The sequence below is a fragment of the Canis lupus genome, chromosome 10, assembly GCF_003254725.2.
Source record: "Canis lupus dingo isolate Sandy chromosome 10, ASM325472v2, whole genome shotgun sequence".
NCBI lineage: Eukaryota > Metazoa > Chordata > Mammalia > Carnivora > Canidae > Canis > Canis lupus.
This window is the reverse complement of record NC_064252.1, coordinates 20,542,236-20,567,892: the sequence shown is the minus strand read 5'-3', so window position 1 is coordinate 20,567,892 and position 25,657 is coordinate 20,542,236. Positions and strand designations below refer to the sequence as shown.

At 58.0% G+C, this 25,657-nt stretch overlaps 2 protein-coding genes across 6 annotated transcripts in view; one reads left to right on the top strand and one right to left on the bottom strand.

The window, feature by feature from the left end:
- Positions 1–329: 329 nt before the first annotated feature.
- Positions 330–18,051, top strand: TRMU (tRNA mitochondrial 2-thiouridylase). 5 transcript variants are annotated; one of them, XM_025456288.3, is made up of 11 exons: positions 330–488; positions 2,148–2,313; positions 5,400–5,506; positions 8,554–8,676; positions 11,761–11,933; positions 13,405–13,458; positions 13,543–13,609; positions 15,158–15,258; positions 16,528–16,672; positions 17,049–17,131; positions 17,530–18,051. In XM_025456288.3, exons 1-11 carry the CDS (start codon positions 407–409, stop codon positions 17,704–17,706), a joined length of 1,278 nt encoding a protein of 425 aa, XP_025312073.1. In that variant the 5' UTR covers positions 330–406; the 3' UTR covers positions 17,707–18,051. The 5 variants fall into 5 exon arrangements, with proteins under 5 accessions (XP_025312073.1, XP_048971193.1, XP_048971194.1 ...); XM_025456311.3 differs by lacking the exon at positions 330–488 and adding an exon at positions 2,873–2,936 and having other exon boundaries at positions 2,174–2,313; positions 11,820–11,933; XM_049115237.1 differs by lacking the exon at positions 330–488 and having other exon boundaries at positions 2,173–2,313; positions 11,820–11,933.
- A 2,634-nt stretch (positions 18,052–20,685) lies between these two features.
- The window catches only part of CELSR1 (cadherin EGF LAG seven-pass G-type receptor 1), a 134,082-nt gene continuing 129,110 nt past the window's right edge, over positions 20,686–25,657 (bottom strand). The window contains exons 32-37 of the mRNA XM_049115060.1: positions 25,363–25,457; positions 24,990–25,093; positions 24,590–24,739; positions 23,964–24,197; positions 23,166–23,427; positions 20,686–22,422 (exon numbers count right to left, since the gene is read on the bottom strand). Of these exons, the coding sequence (XP_048971017.1) occupies positions 22,398–22,422; positions 23,166–23,427; positions 23,964–24,197; positions 24,590–24,739; positions 24,990–25,093; positions 25,363–25,457 (870 nt within the window). The 3' untranslated portion in view covers positions 20,686–22,397. The remainder of the gene's footprint in view (positions 22,423–23,165; positions 23,428–23,963; positions 24,198–24,589; positions 24,740–24,989; positions 25,094–25,362; positions 25,458–25,657) is intronic.

Genomic DNA, 25,657 nt, shown 5'->3' with positions numbered 1-25,657 from the left:
TGCACAGGGCAGCCATGAAAAACCTTCCTAAACTTAGATGCGGTCACTTCGCTGTCCCGCCTAAAGGTCCCCCTTCCTAGAACCCAGCTCCCCGCCACACCCCCAGACGACCTTCGCGCCCTCGCCCGCGGCCAGCGCGTCTGCCGGGAGCCCCGGAAGCGGATGCCGGCCCCGCCCCCGGCCGCGGGCGCGCGCAGCCGCAGCAGCGAGCCCGAGCAGGGGTGCGCGCGCAGGACGCGTGGGCGGGGCCTCGGGAGCGGAAGCCCGGGAGGAGGGGAGGGCCGTGCGCGAACGCACGTTTCCGGCCGGGCAGCGTCTGCGTCGGCGTCGCCGCGGCGGCGGGGGCGGGACTTCCGGTGCGGCGCGGAAGCGGCAGCTGAGGTTGCGGGAGGTCAGCGGCGAGCGGATGCAGGCGGCGCGGCACGTCGTGTGCGCCCTGTCCGGGGGGGTGGACAGCGCAGTGGCCGCGCTGCTGCTGAGGCGGAGAGGTGAGCGGCCCCTCCTCGGGGCCTGCGGCCGCGCCCGGCTCCCCGGGCAGTGCGGGGGGGCGGTCCTGGTCCTGCCGGGCCCCGCGGCGAGACGCGCCCGGAATGTCCGCGCGCTGCCTTCCCCCCGAGCCCCGGCGCCCTGCACACAGGGCTGAAGGCAGCGCGAAACCACTGAGCCACCCAGGGATCCCAGGCTTTATGCATTCATGAGAGACAGAGAGAGGGAGAGGCAGGGACACAGGCAGGGACACAGGCAGAGGGAGAAGCAGGCTCCACGCAGGGAGCCCGAGGCAGGGCTCGATCCCGGGTCCCCAGGATCACGCTGGGCTGAGGGCGGCGCCACACCGCTGCGCCGTCGGGGCTGCCCAGAAGAGTGGATTTTTAAAGCCACATGTGGGGTTCTCTCTCCTACAAGCACTGGTTTAGCTCCCGTTCCGTGCAGGGCACTGGGACAGAGGGTTTAACTCCTGAATCTCTGGGCTTTGGAGTACTGACTTAAAACCTCTTAGTCAAATATCTTGGCTTTTGTTGCATTGAGGCTACACGTGAAGAAACATTAAACAACATTTCTCCTGGGGATCCCTGGGTGGCGCAGCGGTTTGGCGCCTGCCTTTGGCCCAGGGCGCGATCTTGGAGACCCGGGATCGAATCCCACGTCGGGCTCCCGGTGCATGGAGCCTGCTTCTCCCTCTGCCTGTGTCTCTGCCTCTCTCTCTCTCTCTCTGTCTATCATGAATAAATAAATAGATAAAATCTTAAAAAAAAAAAAAAAAAGAAACATTTCTCCTGCAGGGTAGGCACCTGAGTAGTCCTCTAAGATGATGCAAAGTTAAGAGCTGGTCCTGCTGGTAGTTGGTTGGCTACTTTGTTAGAAGAGGGAAAAGGTGCCTGTATGGCTCCATCTATCAGGGATCTGGCTTCAGCATAGGCCATGTTCCCGGGGTCCTGGGACTGAGCCCCACATCGGGCTCCCTCCTCAGCAGGGGGAGTCCGCTTCTCTCTTTCCCCTCGCTTGTGCGTGTACTCGCTCTCTCTCAAATAAGCAAACTCTTTTTTTAAAAAAGAGGAAAAAAATAGATCAAGAGATACATAGTATTGCTTTTGTAATAAAATAGTCCAGATTTTAATTGTCTTCTTGTGTGATGACTTAAAAGTCTATGTTGTAGATGATGACTGGCAACAACTTTTGAAATTCGTTTACTTTTCCCATAACTGAATGGTGGTTTTTGTTTGCTTTGAAAAGTGTTGACTTCCTGGTCTTCTGTCAGCACTCCTTTGCGGAGCCTCTCCTGTGTGCTAGGCGTTGTGCAGACACGGGGCAGGGACACAAAGATGAAAACACGCCTTCTAGCTCACCTGGGGGACGCGGGCAAACAGTTGCCGTCCAGCAGCGCACCGTGATGACAGAGGTGTTTACAGAGCGTTGTGGGAGCTTAGGGAGGGAGCCTCTGGGCCCATCGGCCGGCCCCCAAGTCCGGCGGCTGGCACGGAGATGGGAGTCACTCCAAAGGCCGCATAGCAATGCAGGCACTGCCGGGAGAACCCACGGGTGGTGGTGCCGAGTGGGGTGTGTCTGGGAGCTCCTGGGAGCTCAGGAACTCCTGCCTTTTCATCCTGGGCTGATTATGGACTCTGATTGGTGCCTGCTGTCTCCCCCAGGCTACCAAGTGACAGGGGTATTCATGAAGAACTGGGACTCGCTGGATGAACACGGAGTTTGCACTGCTGACAGAGACTGTGAAGATGCCTACAGGGTCTGCCAGATTCTAGACATCCCGTTCCATCAGGTGTCCTATGTGAAGGAGTACTGGAATGACGTGTTCAGGTGGGTCCCGTTCAGAGGCGCAGAAGGCTTCCTGGTGGCCTGTGCCGCTTTTCCAAGGGAGGGACTGCCATGGCGGCCAGGCAAGTGACATGCAGCCCAGGCTGTTGGCCGTGGTGCCAGAGACCGTGTATGGGAGGATCCAGAGTACCCGGCCTCTTATTTATTATGCCACCTGCTTGAAGTCTCTTTAATGGTTTATGAGCAGCCTTGCATTGTTTCTGCTGCTAACTTAGGGTGGGAGAGCTAAGGCTAGGTCTTCCCTGACCACACAGCAGTAATGCCTGTGCAGGTCAGCAGGTAGGGGCTTCTGGAGAAAGGAAGCACGCCTCAGGAAAACACAAAACACAAAGACTTTAAAAATCTGACATAATACTAAAGGTGACCTCTAAGTGCTTGCTCTGTACTGGGCACAGTGCATTTGGGGACATAAAGATGGATAAGCTATGGCTCCTATTCTGTAGGGGTTTGCAGCCTGGCGGGGAGGAGCACGTTTCCTTCAAAAGAGGTAACTGGGGAGCGGTGTGTGGGAAGTACCAGTGACTTCATAAAAATGCTGCAGGTTCGGAGGAGGGAGAAATGTGTCATATGGAGCAGACTTCCTGACGGAAGGCTTCATGGAAGAGGTGAGGTTTGATTTGCTCTTGAGAATAACAGTGAAGTAGAGAGGGTTTCCGTTCATTCTGATGGAGGCTCTCGGGTCTCACTTGGAAGCGGTGCTGTGGGGCTGGTGACTGACGAGAGTGAGTGTAGGAGGCAGGAGAGAGATAGTCAGGGAGAGCTTCACCATCAAATCTGGGTGGGCAGGGAAAGCTGCTTTGGGGGTTCCTTTGAGTACTGCAAGGTTTAAGGTGATAGCAAGAAATCCAGGTGAATTTAAACCTCACCCTTGACTACGAGGTTTGGCAAGTATGTGAGTGAATGTGATCTTTTGGAGGTTGACTCACATTTAACTGAGCCCGGGTGGGCTTTGACCAGTCTGCCCTCTGCCCTAGTTTCATCCTGGTCGCCCGTGGGGAGAGTTGCGATTGTGCTCCGTGATCTCATCGTTCCGAACGCTCCTTGCTCTGATAGCACTCTCTAGCTCAGAGATTTCTGAATTCTTCTGTTCAAGGCCCATTTGGCCTTCAGGGCTCAGAGTGCAGATGTTCTTTCCTCTTGCTGTCTCCCTGGTGGGGTGCAGGCAGGGTTTGTCCCCTCACCGAGCAGGCTGTGCTCCGTGGTTTTTACTGATGCCACTGACCTGTCTTCTGTGAAGCGGTTTGGGAAACGGTTAACATGATTTTCATCAGCCAGTGGAAACGTTCAGCCTCTTTCACGTTCATTCAGCACTTCTTAGAAAACGTTCTGGTGGCTGTGAACACACAGCGAGAGTAAAGCCTGGATTCTCATGAACCTCTTGACAACTTTCTGACAGTTAAACAATTGAAATAAGGAGCCATACAAGTATTCTCCCTTTCTGAGAGGATTGAGAAGTGGTAGGAACACAGTTTGGCATTGCCTGCTGGAGTTGAAGCTGCACATGTGGCCTATGACTCCGCGTACATTCACCCTCTCGGTCAGCGTCAGCATTGTTGTTTGTAACCATTGTAGAGCGAAAAGCTTTAGGTTCAATGAAAAATGATCACAGATACTCAAAGTACACCCTTTAACTTTTGCTTTTTAAAAGATTTTATTTTGGGATCCCTGGGTGGCTCAGTGGTTTAGCACCTGCCTTCGGTCCAGGGCATGATCCTGGGGTCCCGGTAGCGAGTCCCACATCAGGCTTCCTGTATGGAGCCTGCTTCTCCCTCTGCCTGTGTCTCTGCCCCTCTCTTTCTCTCTCTCTCTCTCTCTCTCTCTCTCATAAATAAATAAAATCTTTTTAAAAAATAAAATAAAATATTTTATTTTTAACTGATCTGTACGCCCAATGCGAAGCTTAAACCCCCGACCCTAAGATTGAGAGTTGCATGCTCCTCCAACTGAGCCAGCTGGGCACCCCTCACCCGTTAATACTCACTTTAAACTCCTGGAACAGACACCATAATCCTCCTAAAGTGGATTCTGAGACTATGAACTTGCTGCCGAGCCATCCTCCTCCCATGTCTAGTCATTCAGCCTGTTAGAGCAGGGGTCCAGTACACTAGGATGCTTGGTGTCCTGGAAGCTGGTCCTCAGAGGTATGTCAGTCACATTGGAGAAGTATTTGCTGGCATTTATTTGCCCACTGCCCTGGGTCCCTAGGCCAGGAATGTGGAATGACTAATACAGCCCCAAATTGCAGCTCTGGATCATTGTATTCCTGCTCTCACTCCAGCATGCTCTTCACCCACGCCTTCCTCTGTTGATGAAGTCAGGGGAGGCTGGAGTTGAGTGAGTCAGTCCCATCCCCTCCCTACACATCCTGTGAGCCTCTGGGGAGACGGAATGGTTGCTGAGTCTGAGTGGCAGGTGAGCTTTATATCCAGGTCTGTACATTATTATAGATTTTAGTGGAAAGTGGCTGGCTTTACACAAATGCTTCATGAAAACACTGACAGTGGCTGTCTCTTGAAGCTCTCCTATTTTACAGAAAATTATAGCTTTGGTAAGACAAGTAGAAACTAAGTAATTTAACCAATATAGTTTTAAAGATTTTATTTATTTGATGGGGATCCCTGGGTGGCTCAGTGGTTTAGTGCCTGCCTTTGGCCCAGGGTGTGATTCTGGAGTCCCGGGATCAAGTCCCGCATCGGGCTCCCTGCATGGAGCCTGCTTCTCCCTCTGCCTGTGTCTCTGCCTCTCTTTCTCTCCCTCTCTGTCTCTCTCTCTCTCTCTCTCTGTCTCTGTGTCTCTCATGAACAAATAAATAAATAAAATATTTTTTTAAAAAAGCGTGAGCTCACATGGGGTAGGGGGAGGGGCAGAGGGAGAGAGAGAATCCCAGCCAGACTGTGTTCCACTGCTGAGCCTGATGTGGGGCTCAATCCTACGACTCTGAGATCATGACCTGAGCTAGAATCAAGAGCTGGGCACTCAACTGACTGAGCCGCCCAGGTGCCCCTACAGATTTTTTTTTTTGAGGAATGTTTCACGCTTAGAAATGAAAATCTTTTTTTCTATTCCAGTGATTTTTTAAGTGAATATGAAAAAGGAAGGACTCCCAATCCTGACATAGTTTGCAACAAGCACATCAAATTCAGTTGTTTTTTCCATTATGCCGTGGATAATCTCGGTAAGTTGTTCTGCTATTTCCATTTAATCTTTTTAAAATCATAAGGTTTTCAGAGATAGCCAGGAGCCAAGTTCTGGTAAATAGTTTCATCTTCAGAAGGAAAGGAAGTAGTGAAAACCATAATCTGTATTTCTTTGAGTAAGAAAGAACTTTCTGGCAATATGCAAATGACAGGGTCACAGGGAGGAGGGAGTGTGTCTTCATTGTGGACCTCACAGGTGTGGGGACCGTGTTGTAGGTTCAGAGCACCAAACGTCCTGAGGAAACGCAGGGGTCACGGGCAGAGAGCCGAAGATTGGGGCCACCGGACCTTGCCTGCAGGTCCAGCTTTGCTTGAGCAGCTCCATTTCCGGCATGGTTATACTTAGCGGAGATTTCACGAGCCCTATTTAGAGCTCAGGAAGGTCGGCGTTTGTTTCTTGCTAGTAGTCCTCCTTTTGGCTAGTCCTCCTGAGACTTTATCTTGTTTCCCAGGGTGGCTTTCTGCTCTGCCCTGAGAAGAAGTCTGTGTCTGTGTCTTATTCTGGATTCTGGGCCTCTCTTTCCCTGGATTTGAAGCCACATTTTAGTGTTTTGCTTTGTTTTTTGAGATTTTTTTTATTTGACAGAACAGAGTGAGAGAGAGAGCATGAGTTGGGGGGCAGAGGGAGAGGGAGGGAGATGTAGACTCCCCACTGAGCAGGAAGCCCGATGCCATGCGGGGCTGGATCCCAGGACCCCGGGGTCATGACCTAAACCACCCAGGCATCCCTTAGTGGTCTATTCGGAAAGCCCATTGAGGCCCTGCTACCCGCAGACAACTGGCCTGCAGACTTTGTTCTGATGGTTCTCCTTCCTCTTCTCCATCTGCCCATAGGGGCATCCTTGTTCCTTTGTGTGGCCACCTTGCTCGCTTGGGCTGCCTGTGGTGTCTACTGCTGCGCTGCCATAAAGCCTGCAAGCTGACTTCTGTGCCCTGCCATCTCCAAAATTCTGGATTCTGGCCTTTCTGTTGCTTCTGTCCCTTGTGGCTCACCCTGCCATGTCTGGCTACGTGCCCAGAGGTTATTAATGTGACTGTCCATTGCCAGTGGTGCAGTAGTGTCCTGTCAGCACTGCCACCGTGGCCTAAGCAGGCCCACAGCACACAGGGCCCTGCAGCTAAAGAGGTGACAAGACCCTGCTTCACAGGCCACAGTGAAACCTGCGCAACAAAGGCTCCAGAAGTCTGGATGCATTTGAATGACTTAATAGCAGAACTGAACATGAGTAGAGGTGATTCTGAGTTTGCTGACTAGGTTCAATAATCCATCTTTATCTGAGATGAGGAGTGGGTCTGGGGCTTCAGCTGCCTACAGTCTGGTGTCCCCTGATGGTTGGGGGTTTCAGGAAACACGGGTGTCTGCCCTGGTGGGCCATGTCAGGGGGCTTGTGTTATCTCGTTTATTCGGGAAGGGGGTGACCGGTTCATGTAAGTAGTTCTTGAAGGAAGTAGATTCAGTGAGGTCCCAAATGTGCTTTCTCAGGTAGTCCATATACAACAGTTAATTTTTCTTTTTTTTAACTCTATCACTAAGAATTTGCCTCAGGGCAGGGAATGCAGGATGGCAAACTGGAGAGCCCGGTCCTGTACAGAGGTGGTTTCTGCTTGTTCTAGTTGTAGCTGATGGCTTCCACGTCAGACCAGTATTACTAGAACTTTCCTTTTTTTAAATTTTTTCATTTTTTTAAATTTTTTTATTTTTTTAAAGATTTTATTTATTTAGTCATAGAGACACAGAGAGAGAGAGAGAGAGAGTCACAGGCAGAGGGATAAGCAGGCTCCATGCAGAGAGCCTGACAGACTCGATCCAGGGTCTCCAGGATCACGCCCTGGGCTGCAGGCGTTGCTAAACCGCTGCGCCACCGGGGCTGCCCCCCTCTTTTTTTAATAGGTAAAATGTTTATTTACTTATTTTTTTAAGTAAGCCTCTGTGTCCAGCATGGGGCTTGAACTCATGACCCTTGAGATCAGGACCTGCACCCTCCTCTGACTGAGCTGGCCAGGCGCCCTCAACGGTTAATTCTCATTGCTTCTTTTGTCTTACTCTGAGCTGGTCTAGTCGGAGAGGGAGGGACTCAGTTTGCTGCCCCTCCCTAAAAAAGTCTTTTGTGATACTGAATATCTGGAATGTTTACAAGAAAGATTATGAACTGATATGTGCCTTGGTAGGTTATTTCGCTTTTTTGTGTAATGTGGAGAGAAGAAATGGAATATGCTGCATGGTCCTTCACTGCGGTGAAAATTAAAACTACCACAGAGTGAAAATAGGGAGACACGTCTATCATTTCAATTCCCAGAATCAAAGGAATGGGCTTTTCCCTATTCTTAATCTTTTTCTGTATGCTAAATAAAATGGGATCGTAGTATTACGTACTTTTTCCTTACTTAACAATGTCATGAAAAATTTATCTTCGTAAGTGATGCTGTTCTTAATGGCAATGGCATTTTAACTTCATATTCTCCTGGAGTTGAACGTTTTGGTGTTTTCAATTTTCCAAGTCTTTTTTTTTTTTTAATTTTTATTTATTTATGATAGTCACAGAGAGAGACAGGCAGAGACACAGGCAGAGGGAGAAACAGGCTCCAGGCACCGGGAGCCCGACGTGGGATTCGATCCCGGGTCTTCGGGATCGCGCCCTGGGCCAAAGGCAGGCGCCAAACCGCTGCGCCACCCAGGGATCCCTCAATTTTCCAAGTCTTTGTGTGCATATCTGTGTTTCTAAGCTAGAGTCAAGGAGCGGATAGATACTAACTTTTGAAAGGTTGGTATAGTTGGAGTGAAACCTTGTAGCAAGGTTGTATCCGTGTAAGTGGAGAGTTCAAGGCCACTTGTAGACCAGAATGTCCGGGGCAGGGCGGTCTCTGCGCTCTGGCTCCCCTGTTTGAGTGGGAGGTGGACCATCGGTGGAGACCGTCCAGCTCAAGGCTTGGTGTCTGCACGTTCCTGAGACACCCGAGCCTGAGGTGGCCATGGTCAGCAAATGCGAGTCTCAAGTTTGATCTTGTGTTTTTAAAAACTTCCCAGGAGCAGATGCTGTCGCCACAGGTCACTATGCCAGAACCTCACTGGAAGATGAGGAAGTCTTTCAGCAGAAGCACATTAGGAGGCCAGAAGGGCTTTTCAGAAATCGATTTGAAGTTAGAAATGGTAAGTGAACGTGCCCGGGTCAGACCTTAGTGCACAGAGGAACTTAACTTTGAAGTGTGGCAGTGGGTCATCATCCCAGCACACCTGCTGGGTCTTGATGTGTTCCAGACCAGCTTGCTGGTTTCGAAAAGCAGTTACCAGGAGGGCCATCTCCCCATGGATCCTGGGGCCGGGCACCAGGGGAAGTGCTGGTTGGACGCCTGGCTGAGGCCTGGCTGGAACCTGTATATGTGGTTTATTACCCAGGTCTTTTCACCCTGCGAGTGGCTCGAAGATTCCCATGATATTTGATGAAGTACGTGTTGATTGTTGGAGGACTCAGAGGCCCTGTCACTTACCATCAGGTTCTCGAGGGCTCAAGACTAAGTGCGCATACCTCAGTGTGACCCAGGTGCTGGGGCCTGCCTGACATTCAGGCCCGGTGGAAGATGTGTTTGCAGAGATTGTGTACACAAATCGGGTTTATTATCATTGGAGGGAGCCAGGTTTCACCTTTCTAGAAGAATGCCCAGCTGTCATCAGGGATGCTGCTGGCTGGTCCTGGTATACACTCGTGTGTAGAAAAGAGGAATTCATGTCATTGCAAAGGGAGAGACAGAACAGGGGCTCAGAGCCACGCTTGAGCAAGAAGATTCCTTCGTTGTGGGATTGCTGAAAGGCTGGCATTTTCACAGTGTGACCTGCTGCCTGCCTGCCTTGCAGCACCTGCCCTCTTTCCCCAAAGCCCAGGCACTTGGCCCCTCTGAGAGCAGAGCTGGGTTTGCTTGTCTAGCTGGCAGGTGAGGGGACCGAGGCAGGGAGCCATTGACCGGGGGGCCTTGGGCAGCAGAGCTGGATCTCCGCCCAGGTCCATCCAGGTCTACAGTTGTGCTCTTTCTGTGTGCCCGGCCCCGCGCCCATTCTGTCCTGCATGGCACCGAGCTGGTAGGAAGGCCACAGCGATCATGTGGTAGTCTGCTGTATTATGTGAGCCCTGAGGGGGCTGGCGGGTGCTTGGCTGCCCTGGTTTTGTCCTAATCCCTCCCCCATTCACAGCAGAGGGTGTGCATAGGACCTTCCCGACTTGAACGCAGACAGGGATAGCACTCCCTCCCTTGTTGGGAGGGTCTCCCTCGGGTGCCTGTAGCCACTGTGCCTGCTGCTAGGGCCTCCAATCCAGACAAGAGAGAGGACAGGTTTCCTCGGCGCCCCCTCTCCGTTGCTCCAGAGGCCACCTTTCACACCCCCAGGCACCACTCTCCCCAGAAGCGTCTCTGTCGGGAAGAACGCAAAGTCCTGCTGCTTGGGAACTCCACAGCACAATTCACCAAGTAAACATGGACTTAAGGGTCCTGAGTAGCCAAAGGAATTATTTCCATATTGAATAGACATTTTTGCTTATCTCCTAGAAAATGGTTTGCCTTCCAGACCTGTCTGGACCTTTATGTGAGGCCTTGGGCGCTCTGAAACTTCTCTGATTGCTTTGACGTGTGTTTTGTTGAGTAATTTTAATGTGGCGTTGTTGTAATAATACAAGCGTGTCTTTGTCCTCAGCGTGTTTTCTAGGCACATTGGAGCTTTTTATTTAATTCTTAGTTGCCCTGGAGACCTGGACTGGAGCCTCTTGGTCTGCGCCTGGGTCCGGGTCCTGGGGCAGAGTGCACACGGGGGCTGAGCACACGGGGCAGCAGAGAGCCCGGCCTGGGTTGGTCGGCCCCCAGAGCCAGCGCTCCTGGGCCCAGGCCTGGCGAGGATGAGGCCTCACTGCGCAAAGTGGGCTCAGTGCTGGCCTGACCGCAGATGGATTGCAAGGGTGCGTGAATGGAGTCCTTGGCACTGGCACATCCTCCTGTGTTTCTTTCTGTGTTTAGGATTGCTGCCCTCCTTTTAAAAAATAGATTTGGAGTCTGTTTTAAATGACTGGGAACCGTGAGGAGAACCCAGCAGCTCCGGGTGTCCTGAGGCTTCCGTGCGCAGCCTGACCGGGCTTCCTTCTGAAACAAAAAGCAGCCCTGGGTAGACGAGTCTGCCTGCCTGGTGACTGGCTGGCTGGTTGTCATATTTTGACTGCTCGTGTTGCTCTGCACATAGCACATTTTGGACCAGGACTTAGGCCGCAGGTGCACTGTTCTGTTGAGCCTCCTCACTGATCTCAACCTTAGTGTCCTCGTCTGTAAAATGGGGATAATCGAACCGCCCACAGCTAAAGTGAGAATCACATTTGAGGTCCCAGGTGGAGAATGTGCCCTCCACAGAGCCTGTGTTCTCCCCATGACCGTGCCAGGCCAACAGGCACATGTGTAGTGCCCCAAGGGTGATGTGCAGCAGCCTCTCCCAGCATTGCATCTGGTCCTGAGAATTCGTGTAGCTTTCCCTGCTTTTCCTTTCGTGTAGCGTGAATGTGTGAGCGAGCGTGAGCAGCCTGGTGCTTGCATCGTGGCAGTCCTGGCACAGACCAGGCAGGTCCGATATGGCCCGGCAGTGGTGCCGGGCCTCCTCTGATGGTGTCATGGGCTCAAGGTCAGGGACACCTCTGTGCTGTGGCCTTAGCCAGAGGCGGTTCTGTATGGTGCAGGGCGTCGAGAGGTCCTGGAGGAGCTTCTGGTGGATGTCCACGTGCCTCTGAACAGAGCCCGCTTGCTTGGGAAAGGAAACGGCTCAGAGGCGCTGAGACTGGAGCTGGGCCTGGGGCGGTGGGGGGGCAGTGGGGAGCAGCACGGCTGACCCCCCTCCGTCCCCTTCCTGGGGCTCTCTGGGGGTCCTCTCGTCCTGCTTTCTCCCGCCCGGCTGTGTGTGTCTCAGGCCTGTGTCACATCACCTCTACGCGCAGGGCTGTGCGCTGTTTGATCGGTGAGATACCATAACCCGGGTGGGAACTGGAATAAGTTTCCCGATCACGTAAAATTATTCTTAATGGCCGATCAATTCGGGGTGGGACCTTTTCTCCCCTCAAGCATGGGTGTTGTTTGTTTTCCTGGCGGTCTGCTTTTAAGTATTGATTTCTGCTTCTGACAGACCGGGGGTAATCTAATGGAAAGACGTGATTCAGAGCCAAGTGCCGTTATGTTTATTCCCGCAACGTCTTCTGTTCTTTACTCTTGGCAGCGGTAAAACTTCTTCAAGCAGCTGACAGCTTTAAAGACCAGACCTTCTTTCTCAGCCAGGTTTCCCAAGATGCTCTGCGGAGAACCCTCTTCCCTCTGGGGGGGCTAACGAAAGATTTTGTCAAGAAAATAGCTGCTGAGAATAGACTCCATCACGTGCTTCAGAAAAAGGAGGTAGGACCAAAGTGAGGTACACTTGCCGCGCCGTGGCCACGATCTGTGGAGACGCGGTGCCCTGGCTGGGTGCTTCCTCCCCAGGATGCAACATCAGGTCATACCCCGGGGCACATGCGCCGTAGGAGGTGCACTCGACTTCTCCCTTCCGTCTCCCTGGCCCCACTCGGGTGGGCAGCTTTCACAGCAGCCTGGCTGGCTCATTGGAGTGCTCTTGGCCCAGCCTGCCAGGGGAAGGCAGGGCATTGGGGACCGGGCCCTAAGACGCCCTGATCTCGGGCTCTGTCACTACTCGCACGCAGATCTGCCATTTTCACGCACTCATCCAGCCTCTCCTCTTCGAGGGCCTTCCTGTACTGGGGGCTGTGCTTGCCCCTGAGGATAGGGTGAGGAGCACATGGTTCCCTCGGTCCTGCCTTAATGGAGCTCACAGGAAAGGGAGACAGACATGAAACATGTCATGGGGAAATTAGAACATGTGTAGGAGACGTCAGTGAACTCTAACTAGATCAGCCTAGACCCTAAGACAGGCTCTGAGGAATTAACATTTAATTCAACCTGAGACCTCAGGATGATAAGATTTAGTGTCACCGAGAGGATTGTGGGGAGATAGTTCTGATAGTGGGAAGAGCGTGTGCAAAGGCCCAGAGGCAAGGAGAGCCTGGACATTGGAACGAGAGTGAAGCCAGTGTGGCAGACGTCTAGTGCTAGGAGATGGTCCTGGTGTGCTCGGTCTGGTCGGGCCACCTCGGGTTGGGTCACCATTAGCTGAGGCTGCTTTGTTTTTGTCTTCCTGGGAATGAGCACGTGCTTTTCATCAGCAAGTCATTGTTCCCAAGGAAGATCTTCCATGCATCCGTTTACCCATCATCTCTGTTCCTCTGTTTACCTGTTCAGTTTCTGGGTGTGGCTCTGTGGTGGGAGGTGAGGGAGCCACGTCTCAGACACAAGCAGAGAGCAGGTGAGAGAGCCATGTGACAGGAGCACACGTTCCTGCTCGTCTTCTGGGCTAGAGGAGATCACCTGGAGGGAGCCCTCTCTTTCCTCGGACCTTCCTGTGGATGCTTTGGCTTCTGGCCCTACTGGCCCCCGTCTCCTCCGTGGCTCACGAACAGTGGTCCGAAGGGCTTGCACAGCTGCAGCTCACTCTCCTGGGCCGGCTGGGCTGACGGTCCTCAGTGCAGGGACCACACCCAGACGAGGTGGCCATGCTGTCACCCTGCTAGCTCACTCACCAGGTCCAGGCTTGGGGGCCTTAAGTAGCCCCTGGGAGTTTGAGATGTTCTAAAACCCCTCGAGGTCCGTTTGTGGGCATGGCTGATGTCTGTGGGTGCTGGCTGAGGAGAGCCAGGCCTGCAGCCCGGGAGGCTCAGGGCAGGTGGCAAGGCCCGGGGAGGCCTGGGTGCTAGTTTTCATGCAGGAACCTCCTGCCTCTTTCTTAACCTCACAGTCAATTTTCCTTTTGTTTCAGAGCATGGGCATCTGTTTCGTTGGTAAAAGAAATTTTGAAAATTTCATTCTTCAGGTAAGTATTCTTTGATGCAAAAGAATGGAGCCACGTTTCTGCTGTGGACTTGGATCCCTTAGTAAGGACGTGCTTGTCTTTTAGTATCTACAGCCTCGACCTGGTAAATTTATTTCTATTGAAGACAATAAAGTTCTGGGAACACACAAAGGTGAGACACAACCTCAGGATGTTTCTCGTCATAAACTTCCTGAGTCGTGGGGCAAGTGTCAGCTCTGAACCCTCCCGTGCACCGGGGCACAGGGGCACGAGGGAACGTGGGGGCGGCTGGCTGCGAGTGTTATGTGTGGTCTCTGTGAAGCATTGCAGCTAATAAAGAGGGATGCCTTCCACTTCAGAAAGACGCTACTCTCTGAGTGATGTGTTGTGTCCCTGTAAATAGAATTATCTTTCGTGTAAAAAGAAAATATTAGAACAGAAAAGTCCACCCTGATGAGAGAAGCTCATTTGATTGAATTCAGAGTGTGAACTTCCAGCTCTAGGACAAAGAAACGGATCAGAGGGTTTCCCCATAAGGCAGGGGTGTTGCCCTTGGGGTGCTGCTGGCTCATGCACAGACAATTTTGGGAGCACTGGGAGTTTGCACTGGGTTGGTGTACGGAGGCTCCAATAGACAAGTCAGGCTCCGGCGTTCACAGCCTGGCGGGAGGTCAGGTGTTGGGATCCTGCTGGTGGGTCTGTGTCCTCGGGGCATCCTCAGGGACTGGGGACCAGGTAGGGCTTGACCCTGATTGTGTCTGGCCTGCTGGAGGGACAGGGGCTGGTGCTCACACACGGACAGGGCCACAAGTGGTTCTTTGGAATCCCCCCACCTTGGACCTTCCTGTGGATGCTTTGGCTTCTGGCCCTACTGGCCCCTGTCTCCTCCGTGGCTCACGAACAGTGGTCCGAAGGGCTTGCACAGCTGCAGCTCACTCTCCTGGGCTGGCTGGGCTGACGGTCCTCAGTGCAGGGACCACACCCAGACGAGGTGGCCATGCTGTCACTCTGCTAGCTCTTGGGGTGCTGCTGGCTCATGCACAGACAATTTGGGAAGATGGCTCCTCTGTCCTGTTGAGGGAGCTGGGCCAGGATGTCACAGGCTCCTGGGGAGCCAAGCGGAGAAGCCATGTGTTCCTGAGACAGAGGAGGTGACAGCCTTGCTGGGGACAGGCCTGCCGGCTGCTCCCAGCACCTCCGGCAGTCTGGCTCAGGGCACTGTGATCCCTCAGGTTGTTCCTGTCTGTACTAATGCCATTAGGGAGGGCAGGACTTAGCCATCTGGTCTTGTGATATTTGTTGCGGGGTTGGGGATGTGCAGAGAAGCGGGGGCAGCCCGATGCCACGGCCCCAGTGTGGTTCATATGTTGGAGGGGCCAGTAGTGGACACTCAGCAGGCAGGGACTCATGGGTTCGAGCAGTGCCCAGTCCACGTTCTAAAGGAACTGTGCTGCTCCTGGTTTAGGTGGTCTGGCAGCTGGAATTGCTCCTTTCGGGGTGCGGGGGACAGCCTCACCTGACCTGAACAAGGGATGGGACAAGCTCATTGGCTTGGCCAGGACTAATGCTCACGGCAGGAGAACACAGCCCCTCCGGGCTACCTCTCAGTGGTCGGCAGAGCCTCCAGACTGCTGCCCCTCATCCTCTCCTCCCAGTTAAGAGGGGTGTGGTGTTTGAGATGGAGCTGGTGCCAACCCACTGAGACACTGTATTCCCGTAGGTTGGTTCCTGTATACTTTGGGCCAGAGAGCCAAGATAGGTGGTCTCCGCGAGCCCTGGTATGTGGTGGAGAAGGACGGCACCAAGGGCGACGTGTTTGTGGTGAGTTGGGCTCGCCTTTTAGGCAGGTGACGGAGGTCTGTTTTTGGCAGAACCAGCAGTGTTTGTGAGACCAGGCAGGGCTGGTGAAGTCCTACAGAGCAACAGTGATTGATGGACCATCCTTGCCTTTCCTCTGCGTCCTCCTGGGATTGGCCCAAGGTACCAGAAGGATTTTGTTGAAGGTACTTATCAGGGTCTTACTGTATGTTGGCCACACTAGTAAACGTGATGTTAATTGCTGGGAATACGGATTATTTTTCTGACTTTACAAAAGAGGCTGAAGGCCCTGTAGTGCTTAGGACAGGGCTTGCACATCATTGGCTCCTGCAAGTCATTGCTGAACAGTTGGAAGTGGCCGAGCCAGTGCCAAACTGGTTTGTGTGCCCCCATGGGGCCCTGAACAACTGTGACCTAGGACACCATCCCTGGGCTCTAGAGCAGGGCTTCGCCAAGGGGGGGGGAGTTTGCCCTGTACCCCGGAACACTTGGCGGTATCCCTACAGTATCTGATGGGTGGAGGCCAGGAGTGCTGCTGACATCCCACAGGAGAGGAGAGCCCCTACTCCCTGACAGAATGATGTGGTCTCAGACCCGTCATACCAAGGTTGAGAGGCCCTGGCTTAAGAGACCTGGATGCCATCCCGTGCTCTGTCACAAAGCTGAAGGACCTTGTCTTAGACACAGGCAGTGAGAGGCCAGCAGACCCGGCCTGCTGATTCTGGGGCATGTCCTTCCAAGAAGAGCTGTAGGCATAACAGGGATTGTGCTCATGCATGAATTAAAGTGATTTTAGTGTAAAATTTCAGTGGTCTCTTTTGCTCTGAGAAGACCAATATGTCATCAGCTGACGTCCGCATGTGGGTATCCCTGGCTGGGGCCTGGGGACAGGAGCCTCAGAGGCAGATGGCCTCAGCACAGCCCCCTGGGAGCCGGCCCTGTCCCTTCCTCCCCAGCCACTCGGTGTTTGATGGGCTTCCTGCGGTGACCTTTCTGAGACAGGCCAGCTGCATGGTGGGCCCATGCCCGGCAGGTGGGGAGACTTGAGCCTGGAGCTCACCGGCAGAGTGCTGTGACGAGACACTTTCCCTCCTGTGCAGAGTGGGGACCAGAACGCTGGGGGATGGGCCGTCGCATTTCTGTGGCAGATACTGCAGCCAGCAGTGAGCATGCTGTTAGGGTTGCTGCTGACGAAGCACGGTGGCCTGGCTCGGGGTGGGGGCCCTTCTGCCAGGGGCTTCGGGGTCCTGACCCGCGCGATCCGCTCCGCAGGCACCCCGGACAGACCACCCGGCTCTCTACAGGGACCTGCTGCGGACCAACCGCGTGCACTGGATTGCGGAGGAGCCGCCTGCCGCCCTGGTCCGGGACAAAATGATGGAGTGCCACTTCCGGTTCCGCCACCAGATGGCGCTAGGTGACTGAGCGGGAGGGTCCCTTCAGAGGAGCCCCAGTGTAGGAGCATCATTGGACTTGGGGCGGAATGTCCCCCTGGCTCGGATTGCATAACATGTTCAGAACCCCCTCTTCACCTGCCTTCCCGAGGAGCCTGCACCGGGCGGCTCTGAGGCCCAGAGTGGCCTCCCTGGTCAGCTCCAGAGGTGCAGGTATGGCAGGCCGGGCAGCAGGTGGCGCTGAGCCCCCCATGGCCCCTGCCCCTAGCTTCCCGGAGAAGCTCTTGCCCCCGCTGCCTGGTGCTCCCCCTGCCCCCGGGGCTGGGTGTGCGAGACCTGGGACTGGCCATGCATGGAAAGGCCAGTGCCCCCTCCAAGGACCCCCTCCCCTCTTCACAGTGCCCTGTGTGCTGACCCTCAATCAAGACGGCACGGTGTGGGTGACAGCTGTGAAGGCTGTGCGGGCCCTGGCCCTGGGACAGGTGAGTGGGGCGAGCCCGGCCTTGTGCACAAGATGGGCTTTGGCACCTGCTCGGCTGTCCCTCGTCAGTGCCCGTGTGGCTGAGAGGGCTCTGGCCGGCGGGTTTCATGCCTGGGAGGGATGGCTGCCCTTCTCCCCACTGGAGCACCCGGTTCGCGGGGTGGGGGGCTGAGGGGTGGAGTGGGTGGGAGCCGAGCCAGCTCTGTGCCCAGCCTGCCCCTCCCAGCCACACCAGTGATGCCTGGTCCTGCTTGGCTACTGGGAGGGCCTGGCTGCCCCGTCTTGGCCTGCCCTCCGCCGCCCCCCGCCCCCCTCCAGCCCAGCAGCTACGGACCCGCATCCTGGCTGGTGGGCCTGGCTGGGCCCCGCTGCTGTGACCTGGGCTTCTTTCCTTTTTAGTTTGCCGTCTTTTACAAAGGGGATGAGTGTCTGGGCAGTGGGAAGATCCTGCGCTTGGGGCCGTCTGCCTACGTACTCCAGAAGGGCAAGAGCAAGTCCAGAGTGGCCACCGAGGGCCCCAGTGACGGCCCGAGCAACGGCCCGGGCAGCGGCCCAGGGCTGGGCCCCGCGCTCTGACAGAGGCCAAGCTGCTGCTGAGCACCCGGGGGTCAGACGCGGAGTTGTGGAGCCTGGGCTGGAGGGGTTGGGGGGAGCTGGGCTGGCTCTGCCGCCCCAGTTCTATCCGGGCTGGCCAAGGTTCCAGAAAGCGTCTAGAGCCAGGGAGAGCCCTAGAGAGGCCAACCCTGTCTTCTCCAAGTTGGTGCTCTGGCCAGAAGGACTTACTGGCTAGGGTTGGGCCCTAAGTGCCCCATTTATAGTGTTGCTCTTTCATGCCTCAGGGAAGGTTTCCCACCTGCATGCACGCAGGGGGCCTGCAAAGGAGGCCTCGGGGACAGCATCCAATAAAACCGTTGTCTGGGACAGAGTCTGATGGGGGTCTCCTGGGGGACGGAGGCCTCAGGTGCCAACAGGCAGGGACACAGCCCCCCGTTCCCACAGTGCCTCACCTGTGGCAGTGGGCGAGTGATGGTGGGACACTGCAGGTGCACAAGGGGGCCAGCCTCGGGGCCTCCTACAGGTGGCTGCGCAGAGGCCACCCCTTCCCCGCACAGTGCCCGGTGTCCTGGCTGCGATCACATGGGAAACAGGAGGACTGAGGGGCTTCATCCCAGTGAGGAGGGGGCTGGTGGCCGGAGCGGGTGCCTCTGTCCCCTCCAGTGGGGCAGCTTACACACAGCCTCTCACGGCGGTGCAGACTGGAAGCACGAGGTCGGGGCGCTGGCGTGGTGGGCCAGACCCCCCTGTGGTTCGCAGACGGCCAGAAGGACGAAGGGTCTTAGGGGACCTTTTCCAAGAACACAGTGCCGTTGGCCAGGGCTCCACCCTCACGACCTCAGTGCCTCCCAGAGGCCGCCTCTCTTCACACCGTCATCCTGGAGATTTAGGGATTCCCCATATGACCGTTGGGGGACATGCTCAGACCACAGCCTGGGTGTGTGTGCTTGTGTATACTTTGTGGTGAGGGTGCAGGTCAGGCCAGGAGCCACTCGGAGAATGAAGTTCGAGCCAGCTGTGCTGCGTGGGCAGCACCCTTTGGTCTGTTTCAGGGTATTTTGCTCGCCGTGGAGTCCCGGCGTGACCATCCCTGGGTGTATGTGGCCACAAGGCTCTGCTGGGCAGCAGCCTGGCCTGCGGGGGTGGGGGGGGAGGGCGCGGTATGCAAGTCCCGGGCTCTGCTTCTCCCTTGTCCTCAGTGCGGGCAGGCCGTGGGAGGGGTTGTCACCTGGGTCAGGCAGGAAATTGGCCTTTCCAGGGGAGGCAGTCCTTGCGCTCCACTGCCTCCAGCTCCCTGCCCTGAAGGTGGGGGCGGGCTGTGGTCAGCACCCCCTCCAGGCTTTCTAGTACTTTGCCCCGAGGGCCCAGCCAGGTACCTGCTCTGGGTGCTGGGACAGAGCTTGGGCTCCCATCTCTCACTAGCCTCACACCCAGCACATTCTTAGTGCTTCAGGGCCTCTGGGGGCTGGAAGTGTGGTTCTCTGTCACCTGGGGGTAGAATGTTCTAGACCAGAGTTAGCAACAGGGTTGCTAGAGGAGCACCTGGGAAGGTTGTCTCATGGGCCCCACCTTCAGGGCCTCCGGTGGTGACAGGGCCCTGGGGTCTGGGTGCCAGTGACCTAAGCCCCCCCCCCCCCCAAAGGCAGGTCACAGGCCCCAGAGCGCTACAGTAGAGGGAGACTTGGAGGTTTTGGGCAGAAAATCCCTCTTGGGGACAGGCGGGTGGGAGGGAAGGGGAGACCAGGTGGGCCGTGGGGTTGGATACGGCCGCAGGGACAAGGGCTAGGTGTGGGAAGTCAGACTGGGCGGCGGGAGGGCTGGCTGATTAAGGCCTCTGTCCGAGGGGGTCCTGCTGTCAGGATGTGGCGCGCTTTGGCAGCCAGGGAGGGAGGCCGGCCTCGACCCGGTACCACAGCCCTGCGGCCTGGGCCAGGCCGTGCTGGTGGGCCTCGCTGCTGGCTTAGTGGGGCCTGGGCAGGGGTGGACAGGCTCTCCCGGTGATGATCAGGTGCGGGGGCTGCGCCCAGAGCAAAGCATCTGCCATCTACGCCATTCCAACAAGGGAGCAGTGCCAGCCCCGGAGCCGCAGCCCCTCCCTGTGGCCTGCTCCCCAGGCCAGCGCCCCGGGTCTCCCCCCCAGCAGGAGGCTTCCGGGGCTAGAAGAGGTGGGGAGGGGCCAGCACATCCTGGGTCACATCTGGGGCCCCGGGCCGTGATCCAGACACAGGAGGCGGCCCTGGGGGCACTCTGGCTGGGGGGCCGGCTGCCAGCGGAGGCAGAGCCTGAGGCCCCCACCGGGGCGTAGAGAGCCTCCCCGGCCTCAGCCTCGGTGCTGACTCCCTGACTGGTGGCTGGGCCCCTTGCCCGGGAGGGAGACGGGTGTCAGCCATGAGCCCTGCTGGGGAGGCCCCACAGCGCCCAGCCCACTCCGCACAGGGCCGACCTTGAGAACCAGCTGGAACCTCAGGGAGGAAGGGCAGCCAGCCCAGTGCCACCCACGGCCCCTGGGGAGAGCTGGGGGCAGGGCACGAACCCCTCACCACCCTCCCTCCACATGTCCCCAGGGCCACCGGCCGTGGAAGGTCACGTCGTACACTGCACCAGACTCAGCAGCAGCCGTCTGGCCTTTCCATGGCCCTGTCCAGGCTGTATCCCCAGGTGGCCTTCGGGACACCCCAGGGAGGTCCAAGGGGCTGGGGCTGAGGAGTGGGACACGTGTCCCCTGCCCCCATTTCCCAGAGGGGCACCCAGCTGCCAGGCCGCACCCCTCCCCGACGTCCCCTGATTGTGAGGGAAGGGCCTGCGGTGAGAGCGAGAGCCAGATCTTGGGAAACCCCAGACAGGGCCTGCCCATCCCGACCGTGACCGCGTCAGGAGAACGGATAGAAAGTTCCAGTACAGCTCCTTCCCTGGGCCTGTCCTCCGCCTGCAGTCTACAGCCCCTGTGCCGCTGGCTCCGGGAGGCAGGCGCGGAGAGGGAAGCAGCACAGCAGAAGCCGATTGAGAAATCTTAATTTATTGCAGACTCTTCTTTCGTGTTGTAATTCCAGTGTTCCGAACATTAATAAATAGACATTTGTTAAAAAAATCTCCAGTGTCTCATCTTTCATAAAGTCTTAAGTCACAAAAATATGTTTACACTTTTTCCTGTCTCAATAAAACTGACATACGTTTTTTGGTAACAATTCTGATCAGATTGAGAGCCGCACCCCAAGGGGCAGGTCTGCTCAGGGTACAGGCGCTGGAAGAGGCTCCCCCGCCGTCAGGAGCCGCTCGTGGCTAAGGCACATTCACAGCTCATTCCAGCGTGCGGAGCGCGGCCTCGGAGCCCGGGTGGAAATCTCCGCATCTTACTCCACCTCCATCCTGTTCTGTGGTTTCCCGTGTTTGGAAGCAGCTGCACTAAAGATTTACTTGGGCTCTGATCTGAGGAACAAAGGCGACGCTGGCAGGAGCCGCGCCATGTCCTGGGCCCCGTCCCGCAGCCCCGGCCACCGTGCCAGCCGCCTGCAGTGGGACGGGCGCAGCCGCCGCTCGCTGGAGCTTCCAAAGCCCGCCTGGGAACCACTGGGAAGCGTGGTGGGGCCTTTGTTGCTTCGCACAATTGGCCATTTGAAGCAAAATGAAGTAATTGGCCGGTCCCGGGGGTTAGGCCCCAGCCTGCCTGGAGGCCCCCAGCCCCCACCCGAGTCTGAAAGGGCTGGAAAATTGGCAGGAAGGGATGTGACACGCCCAAGACTCACACCTCCTGAATCGGGGCCCGTGAGCGCAGCCGAATCCCACCGGGAACAGGAGCCGGGGCACAAAACGTCCCCACCTGTGGGACCACACGGACTGGGAAGGGGGCCAGGCGGCCCTGTGGCGGAGAGCCGGAACGGGGTGGGGTCACCTGCAGCCCCCACCGGCCTCGCTCCTCGGGGCCAGCCCCAGGCTGCCCGTCTCGGATCCAGCAGGTGGAGGCGGCCTGGCACTCAGGGCGCGCGTCTCAGAAACCAGGCTGCGAACTCAGGCGGCGGCGCGGCAGGAGCCTCTGTTCCGGGACGACCTCGCCCCCGCGCCCCACTGATCTGCTGGGACCCCAATTGCCTCGGTGCACGCCACATTCAAGTACAACAACGGTGCGATCGTCCTCAGAAAAAAAAAAGCGCGAGCGCACCCCATGATCTCATGGTATCGACAGCACGAACGCAAACCTACCCGGCTTCCCCTCCCCGCGTCCCTCACGAGGACACAGAGAAGCAGCTACGCCTTTTCAACAAGAGAAGGGATTTGCTTTAAGACGAGGGATGTCTCCGCAAAGGGCCACGCGGGGCACGACCAGGGCCTGTGCTACGGGGAGGCATGGCCGCGGGACCTCCGTCTGCAGCCTCTGCCTGGCACCTCCGAACCCCAGCAAGCCGGGCCTGGTGGTTTCGGGCCCAGCCAGCGCGCAGCCTTGGCTCTGTCTGCGGTCGGGATCGCGCTGAGCCGGCCCGGGAGTCCACGCTTCCTCGTGCCTATGGCCTTTGGCACTTGTCGCGAGTCAGCTGTGCCCCGAGCCCCCGGGGGCAGCCCAGGGCTTTGTGTCTGCACCGTGAGTCACACCAGTCACGGGGCCGCCACCACAGGAACCCCCACCACCAGCCCCTTGGGTTCCAAGGTCCAGGGGTGCATCGATGCAGCACAGAGGCCTGCCTGGCGGCGATGGGCTTGTCTCACGGTTTCCTGATGGTTCAGATTGAAGTCTCATTACTGCCTCTGTGCGTGGGAAGAAGCCGTCAGGCAGGCAGAGGTCAGCAAGGACACCCCCTGTGACGCGTGAAGCCAGCAGCTGGGCCGGGTTGGCGGTCACGCAACGCAGACCCCCCCACACTCAGGGGGCTCAGAGGGGGGCAGCTCACGTGTGGGCACAGCTATGCCAGGCAGGACGGGGCAGCCCTGGCCACCAGGACACCCAGGGCTGGGCCCACCCAGGCACCCGCACAGCCAGCCCTGCCGCCGAGCACCGGGCATCAGGGTTAGCGACCCCACTCAGCTTTAAAAACCTTCTGGAAGACCTGGCTCCGACCCTCTGCTCCCCCCTGACTAGTCCATAGGACAGAGGAGCTGCGGGCAGAGGCCCACAGACTGCCCGGAGCCAAGACCGCACCCTGGTTCTGGGCGGGAGGGCCCAGAGCCTCGATGCCCTCGACCATGACACGGGGCAGTCACCACCTGGACCGAGGTCCTTACAAAGTGCTTAGTCCACACGGTCTTAAGTCCTAGGGCTTCGGGGCTCAGCAGGACTTCGGGCTTCGGCCAGTGTAGCCCTCACACCCCCCGTCGGAGGTCCGCGGGCTGTCTGGCCGCCTCCTCCTGAAGCCCCCCGCGGCCCCCGGCGCAGCCCCCCGCTCCTGACCACCGCCCCGCTCTGGGCAGGACGCCTGTCCCCGGACGGGACCCCGGAGGAGCTGGCTGGGGGCCGCTCCTGCTGCCCTGCAGCCGAGGCCGAGGCTACTCACTCAGAGTCGGAGCCGGCGGCCTGGGCGCTGCCCGCCCGCACGTTCATGGCCACCCCGTTGAGGTGCTCGCGGCCCGGCTCCCGGCGCGGGCTCTTGACGGTGATGGTGCCATCGGGGGCGCGGGCCCCGTCACTCGAGCCCAGGGAGGACGAGCGTGACGACACGGGGCTCTGCTCGCACTCAGCCAGCTTCTCCCGGAGCCGGGACTTGAGCGTCTTCTCGGTCAGCGGTGGCGGGTAGGTGGCTTTGTTTTTCAAGATGCCTGCAAGTGGGGACAAGAGGCCATGTTCAGGCTGACGCTGCCCAAGGCGGGCACTCGGGGAGGCTGACCCCTGGGGCCCACCGGGGCACCCCTCAGCCCCCGCTCTTCCCTCCTTGGGTCTCAGCACCAAGGGGCAGGTCCAATGGTCACCCGTGTGGGGCCCCACCCCAAACACGTCTCCAGGACCCGGACGGATCAGGGATCCTGACCCACCTGCACCTGCTCCGACTGAACCCCACTCTCACCCCACCTGCATGCGGCCTTGACCCCAGCCCGTAACCCACTGGCACCCCATCCTGCCCCCACCTGCGCCCCACCTGCGCCCCACCCCCACCCCACCTGCATCCCGCCTCGACCCTACCCCCTAACCCGCCCAACACCTAGTCTTGCCCCCACATGCATCCTGCCTCGATCCTGCCCCCCTAACACACCTCACCCTGTCCTGCCCCCACATGTATCCCACCTCGACCCCACTGCGCCGCCCCCCCCCCAGAGGCTTCCTGGGACACGCGGCACCCCCACCACTCCCACAGCACCTTTCCTCTGCTCAGGCGGCTGGCTGGGGAGCACCCCGGAAGGCCTGGGCGGGCCGCTGCTCCCCTGGTCCGGGGGGCGCTCGCCGCAGTGATTGCCCTGCTCATCCAGGTGTAGCTCCACGCTGACCTTCGTCTCCACCTTCAGGCGCGGCTGGTCTCCAGGCTCCTCGCTGTCGCTCCCCGCCAGGCTCTCGTCGGGCCAGCCGGCCGGGACGTGGTTGGCTGTGGCATCCACTGAGGCACAAGGGCGGCCGTCAACAAGCAGGGAGGCTCCGTGCGCAGCTTGGAGCCGCACCCCCGAAGAGGTGCCCTGGTTCCCTCCGCGGGGAGCCGCCCCTGCATGGCCCTGACCCCCCTGCTCCCAGAGCTGCAGGCCTGACAGGGTGCCACCCTCCAGGTGGGGAACCCGCTAGAGAGAGTGGCTCCTGGCAGCGGGGGCCCTGGCGACAATCCCCCCATTGCACCCTGACACCCCAGAGCCTCGACGCTGGCTCCCCCAGCAGCCCCAGCTTTGTGAGGGGGCCCTTGCAGTGAGGGTCCCCAGAGACGCCCCAAGGCGCCCCCGCCTCTGCTTGTAGATGCTGCGCACAGGGCCTTCCCCCCGCCAGCACCTCCCACCTGCTCACCTTTGGGGGTGCTGTGGACAGGGCCCCGAGCTGAGTCCCATTTGTCCTCAGCCTCCACCCCATCGTCCTCACTGTCTGACGAGTGGGAGGAGGCGTATGAGCTGCTCTGCTCATCCAGGGACAGCTCGCTATCCGAGTCGGAGTCGTGGCCTGCAGGGTGGACAGGAGGACGCGGGCTCTGGCCAAGGGCGGAGGGTGGCGAGCTGGGCCCGGGCCCCGGGGAGCTGTCGCTTCCCCGCTGACCCCCTGAATGGGATGTGGCCGCAGACTCCCCCGAGGCTGAACGTCCAGTGACCGGGAGGCCCACGGGCCAGACAGGAGCCAACAAGAAGCTGGCAGCGTAGCCCCCAGGAGGGAGACGCCCAGGTTGCTGGGGGACCGCCTTCCAGGGGACATGTACCGTGATGCCTCTTGGTAGTCCTGGGGACAAAGGACGAATCCGGCTCCCCATGGCCCCCCCGTGCTGGCCCGGAGGACACGCTGAGCTTCTGGGCCCCTTCGTCCCTGCAGAGGGTAGGAGGGTGGGCTCAGCACCATCACTCGGGGTGGTGTGACATGGTCACCCAGCCTCCCCGGGCACCTTTTGCAGGTGCCAAGATGGCCCCATGAAGCTCTGGAAGGTTCGCTGCCGAGAAAGACCCTGGGAATGCGTGGGGAACCACACGCCACCTAGAAGAGCGAGGCCTTCCCAGCTGGCCAGGCAGCCGGCATTCGCCCTGAGGGCTGGGCCTCCCCCACCCGGGGACACCCTAGGGCGCCCGCTGGGGCCTGACCTGACAGTGCTGTCCAGCGAGGCAGTGGATTCGCCCAGGGCCGTGCGGAACATGTTGGGCTCCTCGCTGTAGCTGTGGTTGCAGTTGAGGGAGCGCTGGGGCGGGGGTGGGGGGGACACGGTTACAGGCAGAGCAGAGGCCACCCGGTGCAGAGGACAGCTCTGTCCCCACTGCAAGCCCCGGGCCCAGCACCCCAATGGCACCCCTAGCGGAGAGCACCTCCCCAGCCCCCCTGCAGCTTCCTTCATGGCCGCAGCGGCGGGTGTGGGGTCCTAGCCTGCGGCTGCCTTGTCCC

What these genes read in the sequence shown, in the direction of transcription:
- TRMU (XM_025456288.3), top strand. Translation starts at nt 407, where the DNA reads ATGCAGGCGGCGCGGCACGTCGTGTGCGCCCTGTCCGGGGGGGTGGAC. An exon ending in CCAAGGGCGACGTGTTTGTG is followed by an intron (nt 15,259 to 16,527) that starts GTGAGTTGGGCT and finishes TCCGCTCCGCAG; the next exon opens with GCACCCCGGACAGACCACCC. An exon ending in CCGCCACCAGATGGCGCTAG is followed by an intron (nt 16,673 to 17,048) that starts GTGACTGAGCGG and finishes CCCTCTTCACAG; the next exon opens with TGCCCTGTGTGCTGACCCTC.